At 47.1% G+C, this 18,407-nt stretch overlaps 2 protein-coding genes across 5 annotated transcripts in view; one reads left to right on the plus strand and one right to left on the minus strand.

Moving 5' to 3' along the window:
* LRRK1 (leucine rich repeat kinase 1) overlaps positions 1-2,345 on the plus strand; it is an 84,181-nt gene extending 81,836 nt beyond the window's left edge. For 3 of the 4 annotated variants that reach the window (XM_069867134.1, XM_069867136.1, XM_069867135.1), the window contains one exon: positions 169-2,345. In XM_069867134.1, the coding sequence (XP_069723235.1) occupies positions 169-346 (178 nt within the window). In that variant the 3' untranslated portion in view covers positions 347-2,345. The remainder of the gene's footprint in view (positions 1-168) is intronic. The other variant, XM_069867138.1, reaches the window with a different exon arrangement.
* Positions 2,346-10,876: 8,531 nt separating this feature from the next.
* CHSY1 (chondroitin sulfate synthase 1) overlaps positions 10,877-18,407 on the minus strand; it is a 76,936-nt gene continuing 69,405 nt past the window's right edge. The window contains exon 3 of the mRNA XM_069866348.1: positions 10,877-14,355. Within this exon, the coding sequence (XP_069722449.1) occupies positions 12,763-14,355 (1,593 nt within the window). The 3' untranslated portion in view covers positions 10,877-12,762. The remainder of the gene's footprint in view (positions 14,356-18,407) is intronic.

Below are 18,407 nucleotides of genomic sequence, written 5' to 3' on the forward strand. Positions count from 1 at the left end.
CTTTGTTACCTTCTCCTTTCTCAAGTATTCACAGCTTATAAAAGGAGATCCAATAGCTGGAAAGGAAAGCTTGTGAGTCAGTGCCTCCCAGATGAGTGGCAGTGCACTGTGTTAGCAGCACTGCTCTCTGCCATAACGCCTTTCTCTGCTCTGTTCTTCCTTCCCCAGGACGCTGGTGGATGCTGCTCTCATAGCAAAGGACACAGTTGTGTGCTGCTTTGAGAATGAAAACATGGAGTGGTGCCTGGCTGTCTGGAGGGGCTGGAGTGCCAGAGATTTTGACATTTTCTACCAGGCCTACGAAGAGCTGGGAAGGCTTGAAACCTGCATGCGAAAAAGAAGGTAGTGCTTGTGGCACTGGGAACCGAGGCTCGACGAAAGGCAAAGGTGTCCTGCTCTGAGCACGCCTGGACTCCAAGACACAGCCCTGGAGAGGCAGGGGATGAGGGGTGCATGGGGGGAGCGTGTATCTGGTTTGCTGCTAATGAGTGCCACAGTATTCCCGTGGCTGAAACCCCATCAGGACTTCTGGGGACTGAAGATGCTGAGCGGTGAGCAGGGCAGGGATGAGCCCAGGCGCTGGACCGCCTCTCCATGCTCTTGCTCCGTTACACACTCTCCTGCAGTAGTCGAGAGCGGAAGATGGAGGTGCCTGCTCATGCCTCCATTTCCAGTTCCTTCTTCCCCACTTTTCATTCCTTTCTCCCCTTCAGCATGTCCCAGCTGCTGCTGCTGCTTCTGCTGCTTTTATAGTGTATGTTGTCAGCCAGGAGAGCTCCATTAACCTCAGCGGGCTCTTTCTTGGGATCCTGGCTGGTGGTGTGGTTCACTGTGGGCTGATCCACCCTCCTCTGGGGGAAAATACATGTGCTGGAAGCCCGGCACTACTACCCACATCCCTGCGTGTTTGGCAGAGGCTAGTTCAGGTGTAGCCCCAGTTGTGACTGCTGTGTAGAGGCATCCAGGTATAAGGACCAGCAGTAAGCTTTGGCTGGCCATCACACTTCTGCTTCCTAAAAGCTATTGTGGTGCAGTGTTACTGTGAGAGAGGCCAAAATAATCTGACAATACCACACAATCTCAGTAAGTGAGTGAGCAATTTAATTGCACTGTTGCAAAGTCAGTTGGAAATAGAGCTGTTACAAAGCAAAGCCACTCGTTTTGACAGGTACCCCCCAGTGTAAGAAAGGGGAGCCCTGTGACCAGGAAGGTTTATAAACTGTCTTTCATCCAGTCCTCTTTCTTTTGATAAATGCATTCTGGAGTATCGGGAATACAATAAGCTTCATTTGCCTGTGTATCTATGCAGCTTCTGCTCACCACAGCTTTTATTTTATCTTCATTAGTGGCCTGGGATGATGTTTTGGCTCTGAATACAATTGCACTTAGTTGTCCCAAGCATGTACAGCAGTGTAAAGAGTGAACCCGCCTAAGCACCCTGTAAAAAGGTGTACAGTTTGCATTTTAGATCTTTTTTTTTCCTATCCCAAGGAACTTGTGTGAGCATCGGCAAGGCTGGCCAAGGCCGAAAGGGCAGGTTAACCCTCTGGTTCACATTTCTGTTAGAAATTGGCTAGAATATCCAGGCTGCTAGAATATCCTTCTTCAGAAACAGAGTGTATGTCAAAATAAACAGATTCCTCCCCACAATGACACTGCCTTGGTGGCACTTTTTATTGGCAGCCTCTGCCTGCGTCAGCTCCAAGGTGTTTGGCGTTCGCAGCATCTGATTAGAATGCATGTCCTCCTGATGAGCATAGCTTGAATCAGATTTACAGGTACTGTCAGTCTTCTTACCCATCCTGGCCTGTCCCCTGTGGCTCCTCCAGCAGCTGGTGAAGCAGGTACAACAGCACCGCTGTGCCCTGGTTTGCTCTCCCTCAGCAGGACAAGCCCTCCTGCCTGTGGTCTCAGAGATGGGGAAGAGACAGCTCAGCCTGTCGCTGCCACTGTGGTTTGACAGGCGTTTTCACAGCTGCCCCAAGAGCTTGGCCTGACTCAAGCTGAGCTGTGGAATGGCTGTATCAGCGTCAAGGCTAATTAACTGCCATTCTCTGGAACAGTCTCACCTACCTCCCATCCTGCTGCGCAGCCCCAAACCTGCACCTGCCTGCTGCGTACACCCCATCACCTGAGCTGGGCTTCATCCAGATCATGTCGCCTTTCCAGGTGCCAGAGCCCTTTTGCACACTTGTACTATTTTGTGATCCTTGAAGCCCCAAGAGGGGCTATAAAACAGTTTGTACTTTCATTCAGCTTTGCAGGTTTTCCTGGAGAAAGCGCTCCCTGGAACAGCCGCAACCAGTCCTTAACATCCCTCGAGCAGAACATCACATTGTCTCCAAAGCGTGGGGCCACGCTCTCCACAGGCTCCCCAGCACCCACAGGGGTCAGCTGGAGCCTTTCCCAACCTTCGATGGGCACTGGTTGAGGCCACCACAAAAGGGGCTTTGTTCTGCTCGCTGCCGCGCGCTCTGGAGCTGTTATTGCACACAGGCAAGTGCACACGCTGCCCCAGGCACACCGAAACATCGCTGCTCCAAACCCCCTGCTGCCGGCATCACCCGTGGGTGGGAAGGGTTAGGGAAGGGAGTGGGAGAGAAGCAAATGACACTGCATGCTGGCATGAGAGCTCCTTGCCACAGGGACAGGAGTGAATGTGTACCGAAAACTCCTGGGGACAAGGGGCTGGTTCCCAGAAGTGCCTGAGAGCCTGAATATCCCCACCTTCAGCAAACCTGAAACCTCATTAACACAAGGCTCCATTAAGTAAGCCACACATGTGCTGCGGGAATAAATCCCCAGGGGCAAAAATAAACAGAAATTAAAAACAAAATTGAAAGAGCTCCATCAGTTCAGGCAGTTTAATTAATATTTCAATGCTTATTCCCAACCTTTCCACTAGCAAAGCGTGTTCTGCTCCCAGCAGGACTGACAGCAGGTACAAGTGAGGGGTGTCATCTGACCCCCGTCATCCATCCCTGGGGAAGGGGATAGGCTTGAGGCCAAAGGCAGGAAAACCCCCTAAAACCCTGGAGCAAGGAGCTGCCTGAGCTCCAGGCACTGGTGACAGAAGTCCCCAATACTTGTCGCTTGGGCCGTGACACTGCAGGTACGGGAGCCCTTGCTGTTTCTTTTCAGCTTCTAAAAATAATGTTGTTAGGAGCCTGGAGGGATTTGTTCCTTCAGCCAACCGAGGAGAGACAAGAAAACAGCTTAGTTTTATTTTGTCAATGTCAAGTTTCCCCCAGCTCATCTTGGAGCAGCGGGAGCGCACAGAAAGGGCTCGACACTGGGACGAAAGCGGATGCTCTCAGATGAGATTAACCCCGGCTCTGGCAGCAGGAGGGAGGCTGGTGCTGAGGCCATTAATTACTCACTGAGGAAGCAGGGAGATTCACAGGACCTGCTGCCACCAGGATTAATTGAGCTGTTGGAGCTAGAGCACCCGCGCCACTGCAGCTCCCAAACCTGGCTTCCACTCCTCTCCCAGCTGCCTGCTGTAAGCAGGGAGCTGCATGCTGCAGTCAGGGTTCTTCCCCAACGTCCTCGACTGTCCTCCGCCTGCTTTGGAAGAAAAAGAAGGTAATTGCCATCTGGGCACTGGTCACTGTTCCTGGTTTCAGCTGTTTCTTTGCTGGTGCGGTGAGCAGGATGCAGGGTCAGGAGCTGGGATGGAAACACCTGCTGTGCCCAACACCCGGGTTCCTGGTGGGGCTCAGGGCATGGTCTGAGCAGTTGGGGGAGGGCAGGTGTGACATGGATGAAACTGCTGGTTGTTCGCCGACTCCGGTGCTTGCTTAGGGTGTTTGCGGGAACTGGAGTGCTTCAGGTGCACCAACCCCATGCTGCCCAAAGCCAAATGGCTCTCTGTCTGCAGGAAAATAGGGCACCATTAAAGCTAATTCTGCTAGCAGAGCAGCCCTATTGCTCATGCTGCCCTGGGCAGCAGTGCAGGATCAGGCCCAACTTCCTGCAGAGCAGTTCAGCACCTTGGCCCCTTCCTGCTGCTCATGGAACCACCTGATAGGATTACACCCTTGCAGTCTCATTGCTGGGCACATCCCTCTCTCTAATCCAGGCACTGCCTGGGAAGAAGGCCATGGAAAGGGCAATTTAATGGTATTAGAAGTTTCCCCAGTCCTGGACAGGTAACCTTGGCAGAAAACAGGTGCCCTGCGTGGTGCTGCCTGGGCTGCACTGAACAGTTTCCAACCCCACAGCATCTCGGGTTCAGCTCCCATAAGAGCAGCAGCTCTGCAGGAACCAGGCTGCAGGGACCAGGAGCAGCAGCTGGGCAGCAGACAGAGGAGTAGGAAGGACAGCAAATCCAATCATATTTTTAACTTTGCAGCGTCATGAGAAATTAAAAACAGGACTTCATTTCCCATCCCTTGAACAAAGCAGTGAAGGAGCAGGAGCTGCTGCCCAAGCTGGTTCCCGCTCCCCTTTGCTCTTGCTCTGCCACCAAAGCCCAGCACAAGCATTAAAACACCTCGTAGTTGCTTGCACTCAACAGCCTGGGTGGCTTTGCATGCTTTTGAGGCTTAAAAAGCCATTTTGAGCTTCATTTTTTCAAGAGCTGGGTGACTCAAATGGTTTTCTCTTCTCTGTTACGTTCAACGTGCAGAAAACCAAAATCATATTTTCACATATTAGACCAAACCCTACCTCTCGTGCCCAGTGACAGATGTTGGGGCAGGTGGACATTGACGCACAAGCTGGTTGCTCCTCCATCCCGCACTGCACCAAGGGCTCTTTGCTGCAATGTAAGGAAAAATTAGGTGATTTTTTAAGGGCCATGGGGAATGGAGTAGCTCTGGCTGCTTTGTATTCTGCTACCGAAAGGACAGAGGAAATTAGTTTTCTTTAAGCAAACTTCAAAAGGACAGGAAATATTGGCTATTTCAGGCTGCCAGCCTGTCCTTGGCTTACCCGGGCTGGTGGCGGTGGGACGGGGAGCAGCGCTGGGCTCCGGCAGCTGAACTGGCTTCGTGGCCCTGTCTTTGTCCTGTGTGGGCAGGAGGAGGCTGCTGCTCTTCACCACCAATGCCCAAGGAAATAACACCAAGATTAAAAAAAAAAAAACAAACCAAAACCCCCAGGAAAGACCCATTCAAAACACATCAGCTGGGTTTACCCAGCCTGGTTCCTCTCCCTCCCGGTCCAGCACTGGCAGGCCTGGGAAGATGATGCTTTCTGGCCACGATGAGCCCTTCCATGATTTTTTTTTTTATTCCCCATCCCTGTTTGTGCTTTTGCGTTTACAGCAGCACCTCCTCAGACTCCTCTAAGTCTTGATAATTTCTCCTTTGTGCCATGAGATTTCTGCAGTGTGCAGCTGTCTCTCCTGGTGCCACCAGCCCGGTGACACAGAGCCCCAGCAGCAATGCTGCTCCCCTTCCACCTGCTCCTGGCCAAAGCAGCTCCGCTAACGGGCCGGCTCTGAGCTGAGTTAGACACATGTGGTGCCTGCAGCCCATCAACCAGCTGAGGCCTCCTGTGAGCGCTGGAGGGATGGTGGTTTGGAATGGTGCAGAGATGGAGGGATGGCAGCTTGTAGGAATGGAGGGATGGAAGTGATGCTAGTGGCACACGGACCCAGGGAAGCTGCTGCCACGCCCCTAGGGAGCTGGTGGGGATAGGTCGGGGGGAGGTCAGGGTCTGGACCCCATCAGGCTCTGCCCCCACCCACCACTATGTGCAGTCACACAATCGCAGGGAGCAGGAGGAGCTCAGCACCCCACATACCCACGGAAGCTGCAGACCAACCTGTGCCATGTATTTGGCCCTTCCTTCTCTGTTTTCTTTCTCAGAAATCATAAACCCCATTCAGAGGATTAGAAGAGAACAACCAGCCTCAAATATAATGTCCCTTGGCTGTGGTGGCCTGGACACCCTTGGCAGAGGACAAATGGCTCCTGCCACTGGCAGGGGACACCCAGCACCACCTCTGTTCCTGGCCAAACCTGCTGCGGCGGTTGCCCGTCCCCACTCGCTCCCTGGATGTTGCACTGGGACAATCTGGGGAGGTCGTGGCTGAAAGAAGCACTAAGGTGGCTGCATCCTGCCAGGGGGACAGAGAAAATTATTAGACATTGGAGGCTTCTCTATACATTTTAGTCTTGGTGGTTTTCATTGGTTTTTTCCTCTTTTCTTTGACAATAAGGTCTTTTACCGCACACACTTGAGGAAGGTGTTTTATCAGGCTTTTTTTTTCCCGGCATTTTTTTTCCCCAACAACGAGTGCTGCTGGATCGAACTGCGGTCCCAGCCCCCACTCCAAGGCAGGATGGGGATCCCAACACTGCACACCATCACCCCAAGCTCTGGTGATTGCTCCGGTGGCAATGGGGGTTGGTTTCCAGACTATTAAACACCCCAGTGTGATCTTCCATCCCTAATAAACCTTCCTGCAGGGACATGTTGGTCTGAACTCCAGACAAAGGGTTTCCCTCTGATTTCCACTGTGCTCATGGTCTGCTCCTTAAGGCTGCAGCCAGTGGGACCCCTTCTGAGAACAAGACAACTTAAATTTTGCCAATTTTTTTCAAAAAAAAAATAGAGCTGCCTGGTCTCCTTTTGCAAACACTGCCCAGCTCTCTTGTGCCCAGCTCCTGGTGTCCTGGGAGGCAGCAGCCGTCACCAGTCAGCGTGATGCTTGCTGCAATCCAGACATGAGCATGGGTTGGGAGGGGGCCCTGGTAGCCACATCAAAATCCCTTTCCATTACCAGGCTGCTGGCCCTGTACAGGGACTTCATTGTTCCCACCGCAAGCTCCTGCAGCAGAGACCGAAACAACGTGAGCGTCTCACTTGGTGTCCCCTCGACCACCCCTCAGAGAAACCCCAGTGCCAGTGTGAGGGGTGGTTTTCAGACATAGGAGGGGGTTTTGCAGCTTTGGGCTCTGAGGAGCAGTGTGGCAAATTGGAGGAACACCCTTGCTTGCAGAGCTGTCACTGAGTCTGCAGGTGAGCAGCTGAAGACGTCACCCGCATTGGAGTTTGCTCCCTGGCCCAGGTGCCTCTGCTGTACAGGCTGTCCTGGATGGGACTGGGGGTGACAATGAGGATGGGGCTGATGATGAGGGTGTGGGTGCAGATGAGGATGGGGCTGGGATACCAGTGGAGATAGGGGTCAGGAACGGTGCTGAGCCTGGGCTTAACTGGGGCAGAGGCTCAGCCCCAGGGGCTGTGCAGAAGAGTGATTTCAGCAGTGGGCAATGGGCTAGGGCACGTACCCACCCCATGAGACTGCACGTCTGCAGCTATTCAGGCTCCCCAGGGCCGCTGGGGTCCTGCCTGGCCATGTGGAGCCACCTTGGCTCCACCTTTCATTTCTGCACCACCTGAACTACTGCTCACAGAGCCAACACTGACAAGGTAAACAGCCTTTATCTGCCCCGTATCACAGCGCATTTGCTTTGGAAGTTTGTTTTATTGCAGAATTACTTTAAACTGTGTCCTTTATATGAGCCTTCTTATTGAAAAGTCAATAGTATAATGGTGTCATAATTTTTTTGTCCTCCTTTTCTAAAAAAATATTGGGTGAAGGTTTAGCAGGACCCAGGGAAAGCCTTTCAGCACCCCAAGCCATGCAGTGGGGACCCCCAGTCTCCAAGACATTTGAGCTCAGTGGGCTGGAAATGTTGGAGCCAATTCAGGTCAATTAAAGTTGAGGTCTTTATTGAATTAAAGTGTGAAAGTAAATACAGCCAGCCCAGGATTCGGTCTGTTATTTTTCTGATGGTAATTCAATTTTTTTTGCTCTGCTCATAAACGTGATTTAAAAGGTGGTAGAGAGTCCTGGGCTGGAGGAGAGTCAGGAGATGGGGTTTTGGAGCTTGGAAAGGACGTAAACTGGTTTCTTGCACCTGGGAAAGCATCGGCAGCACCTTGGACATGAAGAATACTTCTTCTGGCAGGAGCAACCAGGTGAAATCCTGTAAAGAGTCAGGGAAGGAAACCTCGAGGGATGGGGCTGCACTGCAGCTCAACATGCCTTGGCCAGGGAGCCTGGGAAGTCTCCAAGACCGCCCCTGCCCCATGGAGGAGACGGCCCTTGAGTTCCAGCTGGCACCACAGCCCCCTAAGTTTGCTCCAGCCGGTGCAATAATTCACACTGGGAGCGCAGACCTGGGGAGCCCCATTGGCTTAAGCCAGGTCCTAACGTGGCCAGTATCGCACCACCACGTCTCAGAGCAGAGGAGGAACCTGGAAGCATCTGACACCAGTAAGGTGCTCTCCAGTTTTAATGCCTCTGGAAGATTTTCCTTCCAAAAAGCTCCGGAGTCAGGCTGGCTGTGCAAGCAGAGTATTTTTAGCAAGTATTCACGCGAAATGGCTTAGGCTCATAATTTGCAATGTAAAGTTAAAGCTCCAGCAAAAACTCAGACTAAGCAGATTTGGGGGCAGCGGGACTTTCTTGCTGATCTTGCTGAAAGGAACTGTACAGCCAGGGCAAGGGAAACTGCTGGAGGCTGGAGCTGGTCACTGGTTTTTCAGGGCGATAAAACCCCACTGTGCCTAAAGGCCCAAACCTTCAAACCCTTCCATGGACTATGACTCTGCAGACCAACACAGAAATAATTAACGTGTAAGTGGTCGCACCGAGCACAACAGTCCCGTGCCACCTTCCCCAGATCCAGGCTTTCTTCATGTCCTTTGCCTCCTTTTGTTGTTATTGATCCTTCAGCAAAGAAATGAGCTGCTGGGAGGGAAATGCTTTTAGAAAACAGGGTAATAAATTCAGCTCCCCCCTCACTGCCTCTCTCTGAAGTTTCACATTGCAATTTAACTCCAGTGACTGATGAACGTTCACGAACAAAGAGCCAACTGCAGCTTCAAGACACCCCAGCTCCAGGCTCACAGTGGATTTTGGCCATTCTCCACCTTACAAATGTCCCTGTCAGGAGGAAGGACCAAGGCTGCCTTTAGGCTCCTTTGCAGCTCCTTTCCAGTCTTCAGCTCAGCCCCTCCTGTTTCAGAGCTGCCAAAAGAGACCCTGGGGACAGGAACTGCCAGAGGGAGCACTGGGTGGGGACATCAAACCCCTGACATGCAACACGGGACTGGGCAATGAAAATACCTGACGGGTGAGCATAGCGATGGGTCACCTCTGTGCTCCAGGGCATGGTCCCTCACTGGTCAGAAACAGCTGCTCCCGCAGCTCAGCAGAGATAAAGAGCACCCAAAGCTCTCTGGAGCCACCAACATACCAAGCCATTGGCTAGAGCAAGCAGAGACAATGTAGGTTAGAAACACCACATGACGACATCACTCACCGTGATCCCCAGGAAGACTGGAATGGTGAAACATTTCCAAATTTTGACTCCCTGGTTGATCGTCTGTGTGGGTGCAGAGGGCAGAGCTTGCTCCCGTGGGTGTCTAGAAAAGGTGGAAGGGTTTAAATCCAAGCGTTGAGGGGCTGTAAAGCTCTGCTTGGGAGGGAGTTTTGTACTAAGCCTGTCCATGACCAGCACAGCATTGGATGTGAGTTACAGACGCTGGAAGAATAACGGAAAGCAGCATCTCATATTTTTAATTGCTTTAATAAAGAAAAGAAGTATCTCAAGCTATAGCAAACCTCAATAAATTAACTCTCGGTACACCCTGCTCTTCAATGCCAGAATGACACCATGTCTTGTTTTTTCAGCGTACTGGAGGCAAACCCTCATGGGTTTTCCAACATGAACTGGCTTCTCAGCCCAAAAGAAACTTCTCTCTGAATCAACCAACCAGAGCAAACTGCAAATGAAACATTCCAGTCCCCAGACGGGAGTTTTGTCAGGGGCTGGGTTAGCACTTGCCAGCCGATGACTTCAACCTGGTCAAGGTCCTGACAACCTGGGCACCCACTTTAGTACAAATAGGGTTTTATAAGGATAGGCTTTATCATAGACAGTTGTAATTCAAAATTTAACTTTAAAACAGATTATTTGAAGCTGCGAGTCCATAAAATATGTGGTCAGTTAAGATGTGGAGCCTCAAGAGTCGACTCCAAGCTTGGTGCAGAACTCATTTGATGCTGCTTGGGCAAGTTTGGCAACAGAACCGGAACCGCAGCAAATGAGCAAAAAAACCCAGTACCAGATGGGTGCCTTTCTCTGAATGGCTTTTTCCATTTACATGCATTCTGCTTTTACCAGCTGTTAAAAAAAGGTCCTACATCATCATAAATGTTAATAAATATAGGGTAAGCACAGGGCTTTTTCTCCCCCTTCTTTTAGTAGTTCTTTAGGTTCTGTAGTCTTCAAACTCTTCTCTGTAGCCACAAATGAGTTGCTTTTTTTTTAATTCCCCTGGTGTGAAGAAACGCTTCTGAAATCCCTAATATTCTTGCCTTGGGCCTTCATTTTTACATTTAAAAGCCTCAAATTTTACATAAAAAGGCCTTACACCGATATTGAACAACTGCGATAAAACCGGCAGAGCTATTAAAAATAAGTGCTCGGCACACTCAGTAATTATTTCTACTGTGTTTTGAATACACAAATTGTTACTCAGTTATTCAGAATTGTCATCCTACGCATTTTAAATATAAAGTTATAGATGTTTTCAGACAGCAAAAGGACTTTTAATTTTCTTATGAGGAAAAAGTTAAAAATGAGCAGCCGCCCTGGGGAACTGCACAGCCAGTCAGTGCAGGCAGCAGCGAGAGTGTCTGCCAGAGGCTGATGAATGGATGTTTCCCCTTTCCCCAGAGCCAAGGTACATGGCACTAAGTATATTTTGGGCCAAAACACAACACAGAGATCACAACCCTTTGTAAGAGAGCGATCTTTTTACCCAGATTTACTTCCCAAACCAGCGTTACTTCACGGCTGTGCCTACCCTGTAGGAAAAGATACGGACTGAGGCAGACGACATGAGGAGCTCCAATTGCAAATAAAAAAATCTTTATTGCATCTTAGAAGCAAGTCTTAAAAAAGAAAAAAAAAGATTTTCCATGCACTGAATCCATCCAAGTACCTACATCCTTGGGACTGTCACCAAAAAATGATGAACATTATAAGACATAGACTCTACGCTAGTTGCAGTTCATATTCCATACATGTTGTAAACAATAGTTATTTCTTCTACTGGAATAGCAATTACTCCATAAGATCCCTTCAAACACGGCAACAACCTATGCACTGTTTTTTTCTCCATTCCTTCACAAGTCTCCACTTCCCAAAGAGTAGGCAAAGTGGAACTGAGAGCAATGAGACGAAATGATGCTGGAGGATACGCTAGAAAAATATATTGTTCGCTGGTTTTTATTTCTTGTTTCTGCTGAGCAAGATATTTACAGGTAGGCAGGTCCCAACAGATCTTCTGCTTCCATGGCAATGTCCATTCACTTTCTAAGCCCCAGGGTAAAGGGTTCCATTTCTGGCTATAAGGCACTTCATTTTGTATATTTTCTCTTACCTTGCTAGGTGTTAATTCATAGGGATTACACTTTCCTTATACTCAGCCTCCCCATCCCCAGTTCCTCTTAGAATACCAAAACAATTCCTAAGGTTACTGAAGTCATTCCAAAAACGTTAAAGAAATTGGGGAAAAAGGATCCATGAAAAAATATCTTAGAAAGTAATCTTTGGAGGTCATTTACTGCAAGTATGACGTACACTACCTTACCAGTGAGAAGATGCAATACATTCCTAATATATATATATATATTTACACACACATATATATATATATAAAATATTAAAATGACTAACAGATATTCAAGGAAAGGACAAGAACCTAAAACAATGGATATTAAATAAATTAAACGTCTATCAGATACAGAAAAAAAAAATAATCCCAAAACAAAACTAGTAACCAAATGTAATACTTGTTCCCATTAACATCACGTAACCAACAGAACAAATCAACGCCATCAGCTGCAGTACACTCAGTACAGAAGATTTTTCAGAGTTCTCGTTAGGGACCTCTAGTTGTATGCTGTGCACTGTCGCTTTGCTGCAAGAGATTCACGTTTCCCATACTCTTCCCCTCTCTCATTGCGCTTCAGCATTTCTGGATCACATTGTCTCGGCTCTAGACAGGACAGTGGCTGAGGATAATACACAGAACCCACCGTGGATTCTTACAACCTTATGTCCATATATGGACCAACTATAAAAGACAAAAATCTCTACACACACTGAACAGATAGCAGGTTGTGCTTACTTTCTTCCCTCCCCAGAAGTCGCCTGGCCATAATGAGTGGAAGTGTATTTTTAAACGGAAATAATCAGCCATTTGGAAAAAAAACCACCTGCGGTCAATGCCTTTGTCATCGCCACATGAGTTTGGTTCTAACACAATTTGAAAAATAACGGCTATCCTTAACAAAAGCAGCAGAATCTTTGCACGGTAGCAGTCACAACAAAACATTTAGGTACAGCGTTTTGTCACTTGGCTTGCACGCTCAGGTCCCGTTTTACAGAATCCCAGCAATGAAGACAGCAACGGAAAAGGTAGGTAACACTCTTTTGTTCATAAGGAAATTCTAATTCAAGTCAGATTTCCACTGATTGGTCAGATAACTCTTAAACACTTTTTTTGTTTGAAGGCAAATACTGATAACAGTTTTGTTCAAAACCAAAAACACAACAACAAAAAAACCCCAACAGCCTTGTTCTTCTTAAAACGAGCGCTTTGTAAGAAAACAACGATGATTTCTAAAATATATCCTGTGTGGTCTTTTAAAAGTGAATTATCAAAAACATTTTCCCAAAAATAAATTAGATAATTAAAAAAAAAAGTCTTTTCCAGCATAGCTGGACATTAGGCTGTCCTCACCGAGCCATTAGTATTGCTGCTTTTCCCAAAATTTGGGTCATTTTTTTCAAACCATATTTCAGCCAGCTGCTGTGTGGACCCATAAGTTGAAGCTTTGGACCCCAAGCACATCTTATATTGTTTTGGATCAAGATTAGGGTCACAAAAAACAGGGTGATGCACATGGACTACTCCAATTTCTTGGCTTCGGAAAGTTTTTAAGCCAACTTGAATGACTTTGTTAAATAGGTCTACGTCTTCGAGGCCCCAGCCTTGGATGGAGACATCAAAGCCACCTGCTCGAATAAGATCACCTTTGTAAATACAGGTAATACCAAAGCCATAGTTCCTCCAGAAACCTGTTTTCTGGGTGAAGGCAAAATGATTGTCACTAGGGACTTTTCCGCTATAAACAATCTTTGGATCGTACTGGCTAAAAATGATGGGAAAGTATACTTGTTGACCCAAAACTGTATTGGCTCTACACCGCTGGAGAAATTCTGTGGTAAACACTAAGTCAACATCGCAGAAGAAAAGTAAAGACTCATTCTGGAACTGAGAAGATCCGACTTCCAGAGCCAGTGCCCTCGAGAACTCCCCTGACACCGGTAAAACCTGCATGTCAGCCTTGGGGTATTTGGAGCGGTAATCTCTCATCAGCTCAATCTGCTTTGCTTTGTCAGGGTTGGAGTTGGAATTGAAAAGCAGGACAACCAGCTTGACGTTCTGGTTTGGAATGAGGCACGTCTTTTCAAAATTCCCCATGAACCTTGCAAACATGTCAAAACGTCCAGAGAGAGGAATCAGGATGTTGATCTTCTTGTCTTTGAGCTCCTTCCTCTCTACTTTTGATCTGCTGAGCTGGAAAGGAACAAACATCTTCAGCGAGTTGGAAAGGAAAGACAAGGATCCAGAATCCTGGTTGATTTTGCTGGCCAACTCTTTGGCATCCATCTCTTCATGCTCCATAAACTGGATCTTGCTGAATGTCTGCTGCAAGTATGCATGCCTCCTGACCGGGACGGTCATCTTCTTCCCCTTATGCTTTTTGTACAGAAGTAACAAGTCAAGAACGTACTCCGCTCCGTACATCGGATTTACTCTGCGATAGCCATACTGTATTTCCTTGAAATCTATGATCCTCCCCCGGGTCTTAGCATTGGCGTTGATCATTTCCATGACCTGCATAACAATGTCATCCAATGCTTCACGCTGAGAAGAGTCCATTCCTCTCCGAGGGGGCTGCCCATCGGCACCTGAATACAAATACTTTCCTGTAAGAAACTCCCACTCCAAGATTTCTTCCCGGTGGTGAGGCTGGAATCGCATGAAGGAGGGTGGCATCCCCAGCTGTAGGTCATCTTTGTGGATTTCTGTATTGCTGTATTTGCTCATCAGGACAATTTCCCGGTGCAGCTGTACAGTCCGGTGGCGCAGCTCTGCTATCTTGCGGCTCAGCATGTAGCTGTGAAGTCTGTACTGGTATGGGGGGTTTTTATTGGGGTGCAGTGTTATAGCTCTGTGTATTTTGCTGTTCCTCAGGTCTCGGATATAGCCTTTTTTGTTCTGCTCATAATTTTCATAAAACAGCTGCTGCATCTAGAAGAGAGAAAGAAGAAGTTAGTGTCTCGGCAGAGCTGTGCTTGTGAAAGTCAACCCACACAGCCCCTGCTGGGAGAAAATTCCTCCTTGCTCACAGAGCCAGAAGGCTTTCTGAATAAGCTGTTCTTGGTTGTAGGCACAGGTTGTAGCAATACCAGCTGCTATTCAAGGAAATTAAGAGGATTATTCATTGTAAACTGGTAAAAGAAACATCTACCATGGATTTAGGATTACTAGAGCCCATTCTAGAGATATCACCAGCGGCCAAACAACTGAGCAATAAGCAGATTGTAAGCTCATTTTTTCACAACAATACGGCATCACCAGGAGAAAAACTCCCAAGAAGCGTTCACTACAAAACTCTTGCTATTCTTCTGCCTCTCAGGGGCTTTAAGAGTAATCATAAGAAACAACAATAAAAATGATGCCATACACACAGTGAGCAAGTATGATGACACCTTTCCCGCTACACCTAACTGCTGTGCAGGCATTTAAAATCCAGCTTGCTGAATGTTTTAGTCAAGATGCTAAATGTTATCTCAAGTGCTGCAATGCAAAACTACAGTACCCCAGTCATTTTAACAAGTAAAATGTGCCTGAGGTTCCTAGCAGCAGGTCCAGAAGACAGGTATCACAGGAAGCATTTCTACACTAGAATAAAAGTATCCTTAAAGTGGAAACTGCTGTTTCAAAACAAGAAGATAGTGAGCAAAGATTAGATCCAGAAGCCTTACAGTGAGCCACAACTTCAGAAATACAGTCGAACAAGCTTTACAGTTCACAGTAGGTCAGACAGTACCGATATAACAAAAGGCATGTGGAAACCAGGATGATAACAGGGAAAGAAGCTAAAAAAAACCCCAAAAAGACAAAAAAAACCCTCCAGGCCAAACTTAAATACCAGCCTAGACAATGGACATGTAAAAAGATCATGGGCTGATTCCATGTCACAACACAAATGTCATCAACCTGCCAGAGGAGCTGACGCGACAGCTTCATTCCACATAGGATCCAACCTATGCTCCTGGTGCAATCTGCTACAGGTAACAAAGCACGTGTAAAGGGGCCATAAAGATTAGCAAAGAGCAAGAGACAAACAGTAGAGCAAGTGACTCAATTATGGTGGCAATTAAAGGGAGTACTAAAAGGAAAATCACAAGCACAGAAAGCCTGCCTTTACAGAAAGCACAAGTGATGCTTCTTCCAGCTGTTCAGTCGCAGCAGAAGTCCTGTTTTATTAGGCCTTCAGCTGCATTTTTCTCATTATTGTGGACAGACACTGAATCCAAGGGATAAACTTACACCTGCATTTAATTGCTGCTATCTTCACAAACCAGATGTGTGCATACTGAAGCCTAAAATCCAGCAGATCACTGTGAACACCAAAGGAGCAAGCTACAGATACCTGAAACGGCTCACATGGATCTGAACAAATGCAATTCATTTCAAAGGAGGGAGGGAGGAATTTCAGCCAGACTGAGAGAGAAAGGACACTTTTGTCCTTGGTCACACCAACTACTCACCCTTCTCCACTGCTGCTCAAGTTCACTCTCCCCCACGTGATTCCTGCTGCTTTCATGCTGTCTGTGAGCAACTGAGGCCAGAGGCTGCCTCCAATTAGATAGATCCCAAACAGCAACACAGCCGAAGGAGAACACCTTGGCGATGGCCTCTTGGCAAGGCACAGTTGAGCTGCCCGTCAGGATGCGCATCCTTTCAGAAGCCATGCAAGACTTAAGATCTTGAGTGCTACAGGTTAGTTGATCTAATCTCATGTTAAGCAGAATTATCCAAATTGAACGAACCTCGTGCTTTCCCAATAAGTATGTTTTTCCACTCATCCAAAGACTGTTCTTCATTTTTATCCCTATATTATTTCCTCTACTAATAGCAGTTTATATTTTGTCCAATTTGAACCTCACTGCTTCTGTTAAAGGCTCTGGGAGACCTCAAATCACTCCCTTTTAGGGTCAGTCCTGTAAGCACATTTTATTACAATGGAGAGCTTACACAGCAAGAACACCACCAGTTCAACCCGGCAGGATCCACATGTCTATTTTTATTGACTCCACTGATCTATACGCTCTAATACTATATATAGAGATGTAGATGTATTAAATGTGTACGGCAACAGACTTCACTGACTTTTTAACTAGAACGTGACTATAGGCACAGGCTTTCCCGGGAGTATTGTGACATTAGAAAAAAAATCTTAAATTGTGTCATTAGGCAATTATTATTTAAAGAAAAACTGACAATAGGGCTTAATTTCAAATTTTGTTTCAAATTTATAAGAAAACACAATGAAGACCATGCAGTCTAAATGCATTCATGCCAAAACTGCCATCTAGGGCATCCTGAATTAGCTTCAAGAGGAAACCATGAGAAACAGAAAGGCTTTTAGATTACACAATGAAGTTTTAATAGAATACCAACGGGCAGGAAAACGTTATGAAACTTCCCATTGGAAGTAAAGACACGAAGCCCTTCTGAATGGCCCTAAATAAAATGAACAAGCATATTCTAAAGCTCTAGCTTGCCATGCAGAAGCAACCTCTTAACTAGGCTGGTGAATTTCTGATCTCTTAATACTACTTCTTGCCTCTTCCAAAGAGGAGTGAACTTCGAAGACTGAACTGAAAATAAAGCATGTGTCAGCAAGACTTTACTGGTGCTTCAGCACACAGCAATTTACAATTGAAATGTCTACTGATGGCCACCTAGCTCCAGACCAAAAGGTGAAAACTCTAACCCTGTGTTCCTGCCAACCCTGCGGTGCAACTAATGAGAATCACCACAGTAGCCAGGCTTTTCTATAAACCCATTTTTTTCAGCAGAATGCCTTGCAAGGCTGGTGCTTTCATTGTTTTTCCTATGAAGTCTCCCCTCTCCTACTCCAGCCTCCCTGTTGTCTCCTCGCATTCAGCAAGCTGACACAGGACGTGCCGCTCACCCACCCAGGAACGGAGAGCTGGGGTTTGCTACCCCATATCTGTAGGAAACACACGGAAGGGTACTGGAAGGGGTTAATCAATTCCCTACAGAGAATATAATGATTTACAAACTATTTTTGCACAGCGGCATGAAGTGCTGCAAATGAAGCCCAAGGGGCCAGCAGCCAACAGAGCAATTTAACCCCTTCCTGGGCCAAGGCGCTTGCAGACACTGACCCAATGCTGCAGAAGTGCTGCAATGCGCGTGGGTTTTCTTTCACGATAAGGAGCCTGGCATGGATTATGCTTTCTCACCCACAACTACAAAACTCAAAAGAAATAAGCAATTCCCTCCATACAGTTTGACAGCCCCACTGACATTAAATTTGCTTAAATAGTTAAGGTGGCACTAGTCCTCGGCACTGGGTTCAATCACTAACACGGGCAATGCCCAACTATGACCCATCATTGCTAACGAACAAGAGTTTCTACCTCATATGGGTCCAAAATGCTATGCCAAATACTACCTATTTGCACATGCGGGCTTTTTGACCAATATGGGAAAGCCATAAGGATGACAAAATATCATAATTACCTCTTGCATACATCATTAAGAAGTAGGTGGGAGACAACGACAGAGAAATAAACATTTATATTTGTTCTCCCAGAGAAATAAATATATGTATTGAAATAAATAAATGTATTTGTTCCTCCCATGTAACAGCCATTAACACACACATGAGAAGCGACACAAGCCCAGAATCTGCACATCTCTCACAGACAGTACATGCAAACTTCCCTATGCCTGTTACCAGACTCTTGCGAGCTGAACTCTGGCAAGTTCTTCTTTTAGTGAAACAGGTTTCTCTCTGATTCTTCTCAAAAAAGAACCTTTCATGGGTATTAATTTTGCAACGATTATATTCTAAGCATGCTTTATTCTAGTGCAGAGCACTGAGAGCATAGGGATACAAAGAAGAGCTACTCTTTATTGACCACTATTTACTCTAGACCTGCTGAAGCCTTAAAAACCCTAATGTTCCCCCAAACCATTAGAGACTGAATTTAAACTGTGGCACAGCTGTTGTGGGCACTACTGGCTCCTGTCCAAAAGAC

This window comes from Phaenicophaeus curvirostris, chromosome 12 (genome assembly GCF_032191515.1).
Source record: "Phaenicophaeus curvirostris isolate KB17595 chromosome 12, BPBGC_Pcur_1.0, whole genome shotgun sequence".
Classification (NCBI taxonomy): Eukaryota; Metazoa; Chordata; class Aves; order Cuculiformes; family Cuculidae; genus Phaenicophaeus; species Phaenicophaeus curvirostris.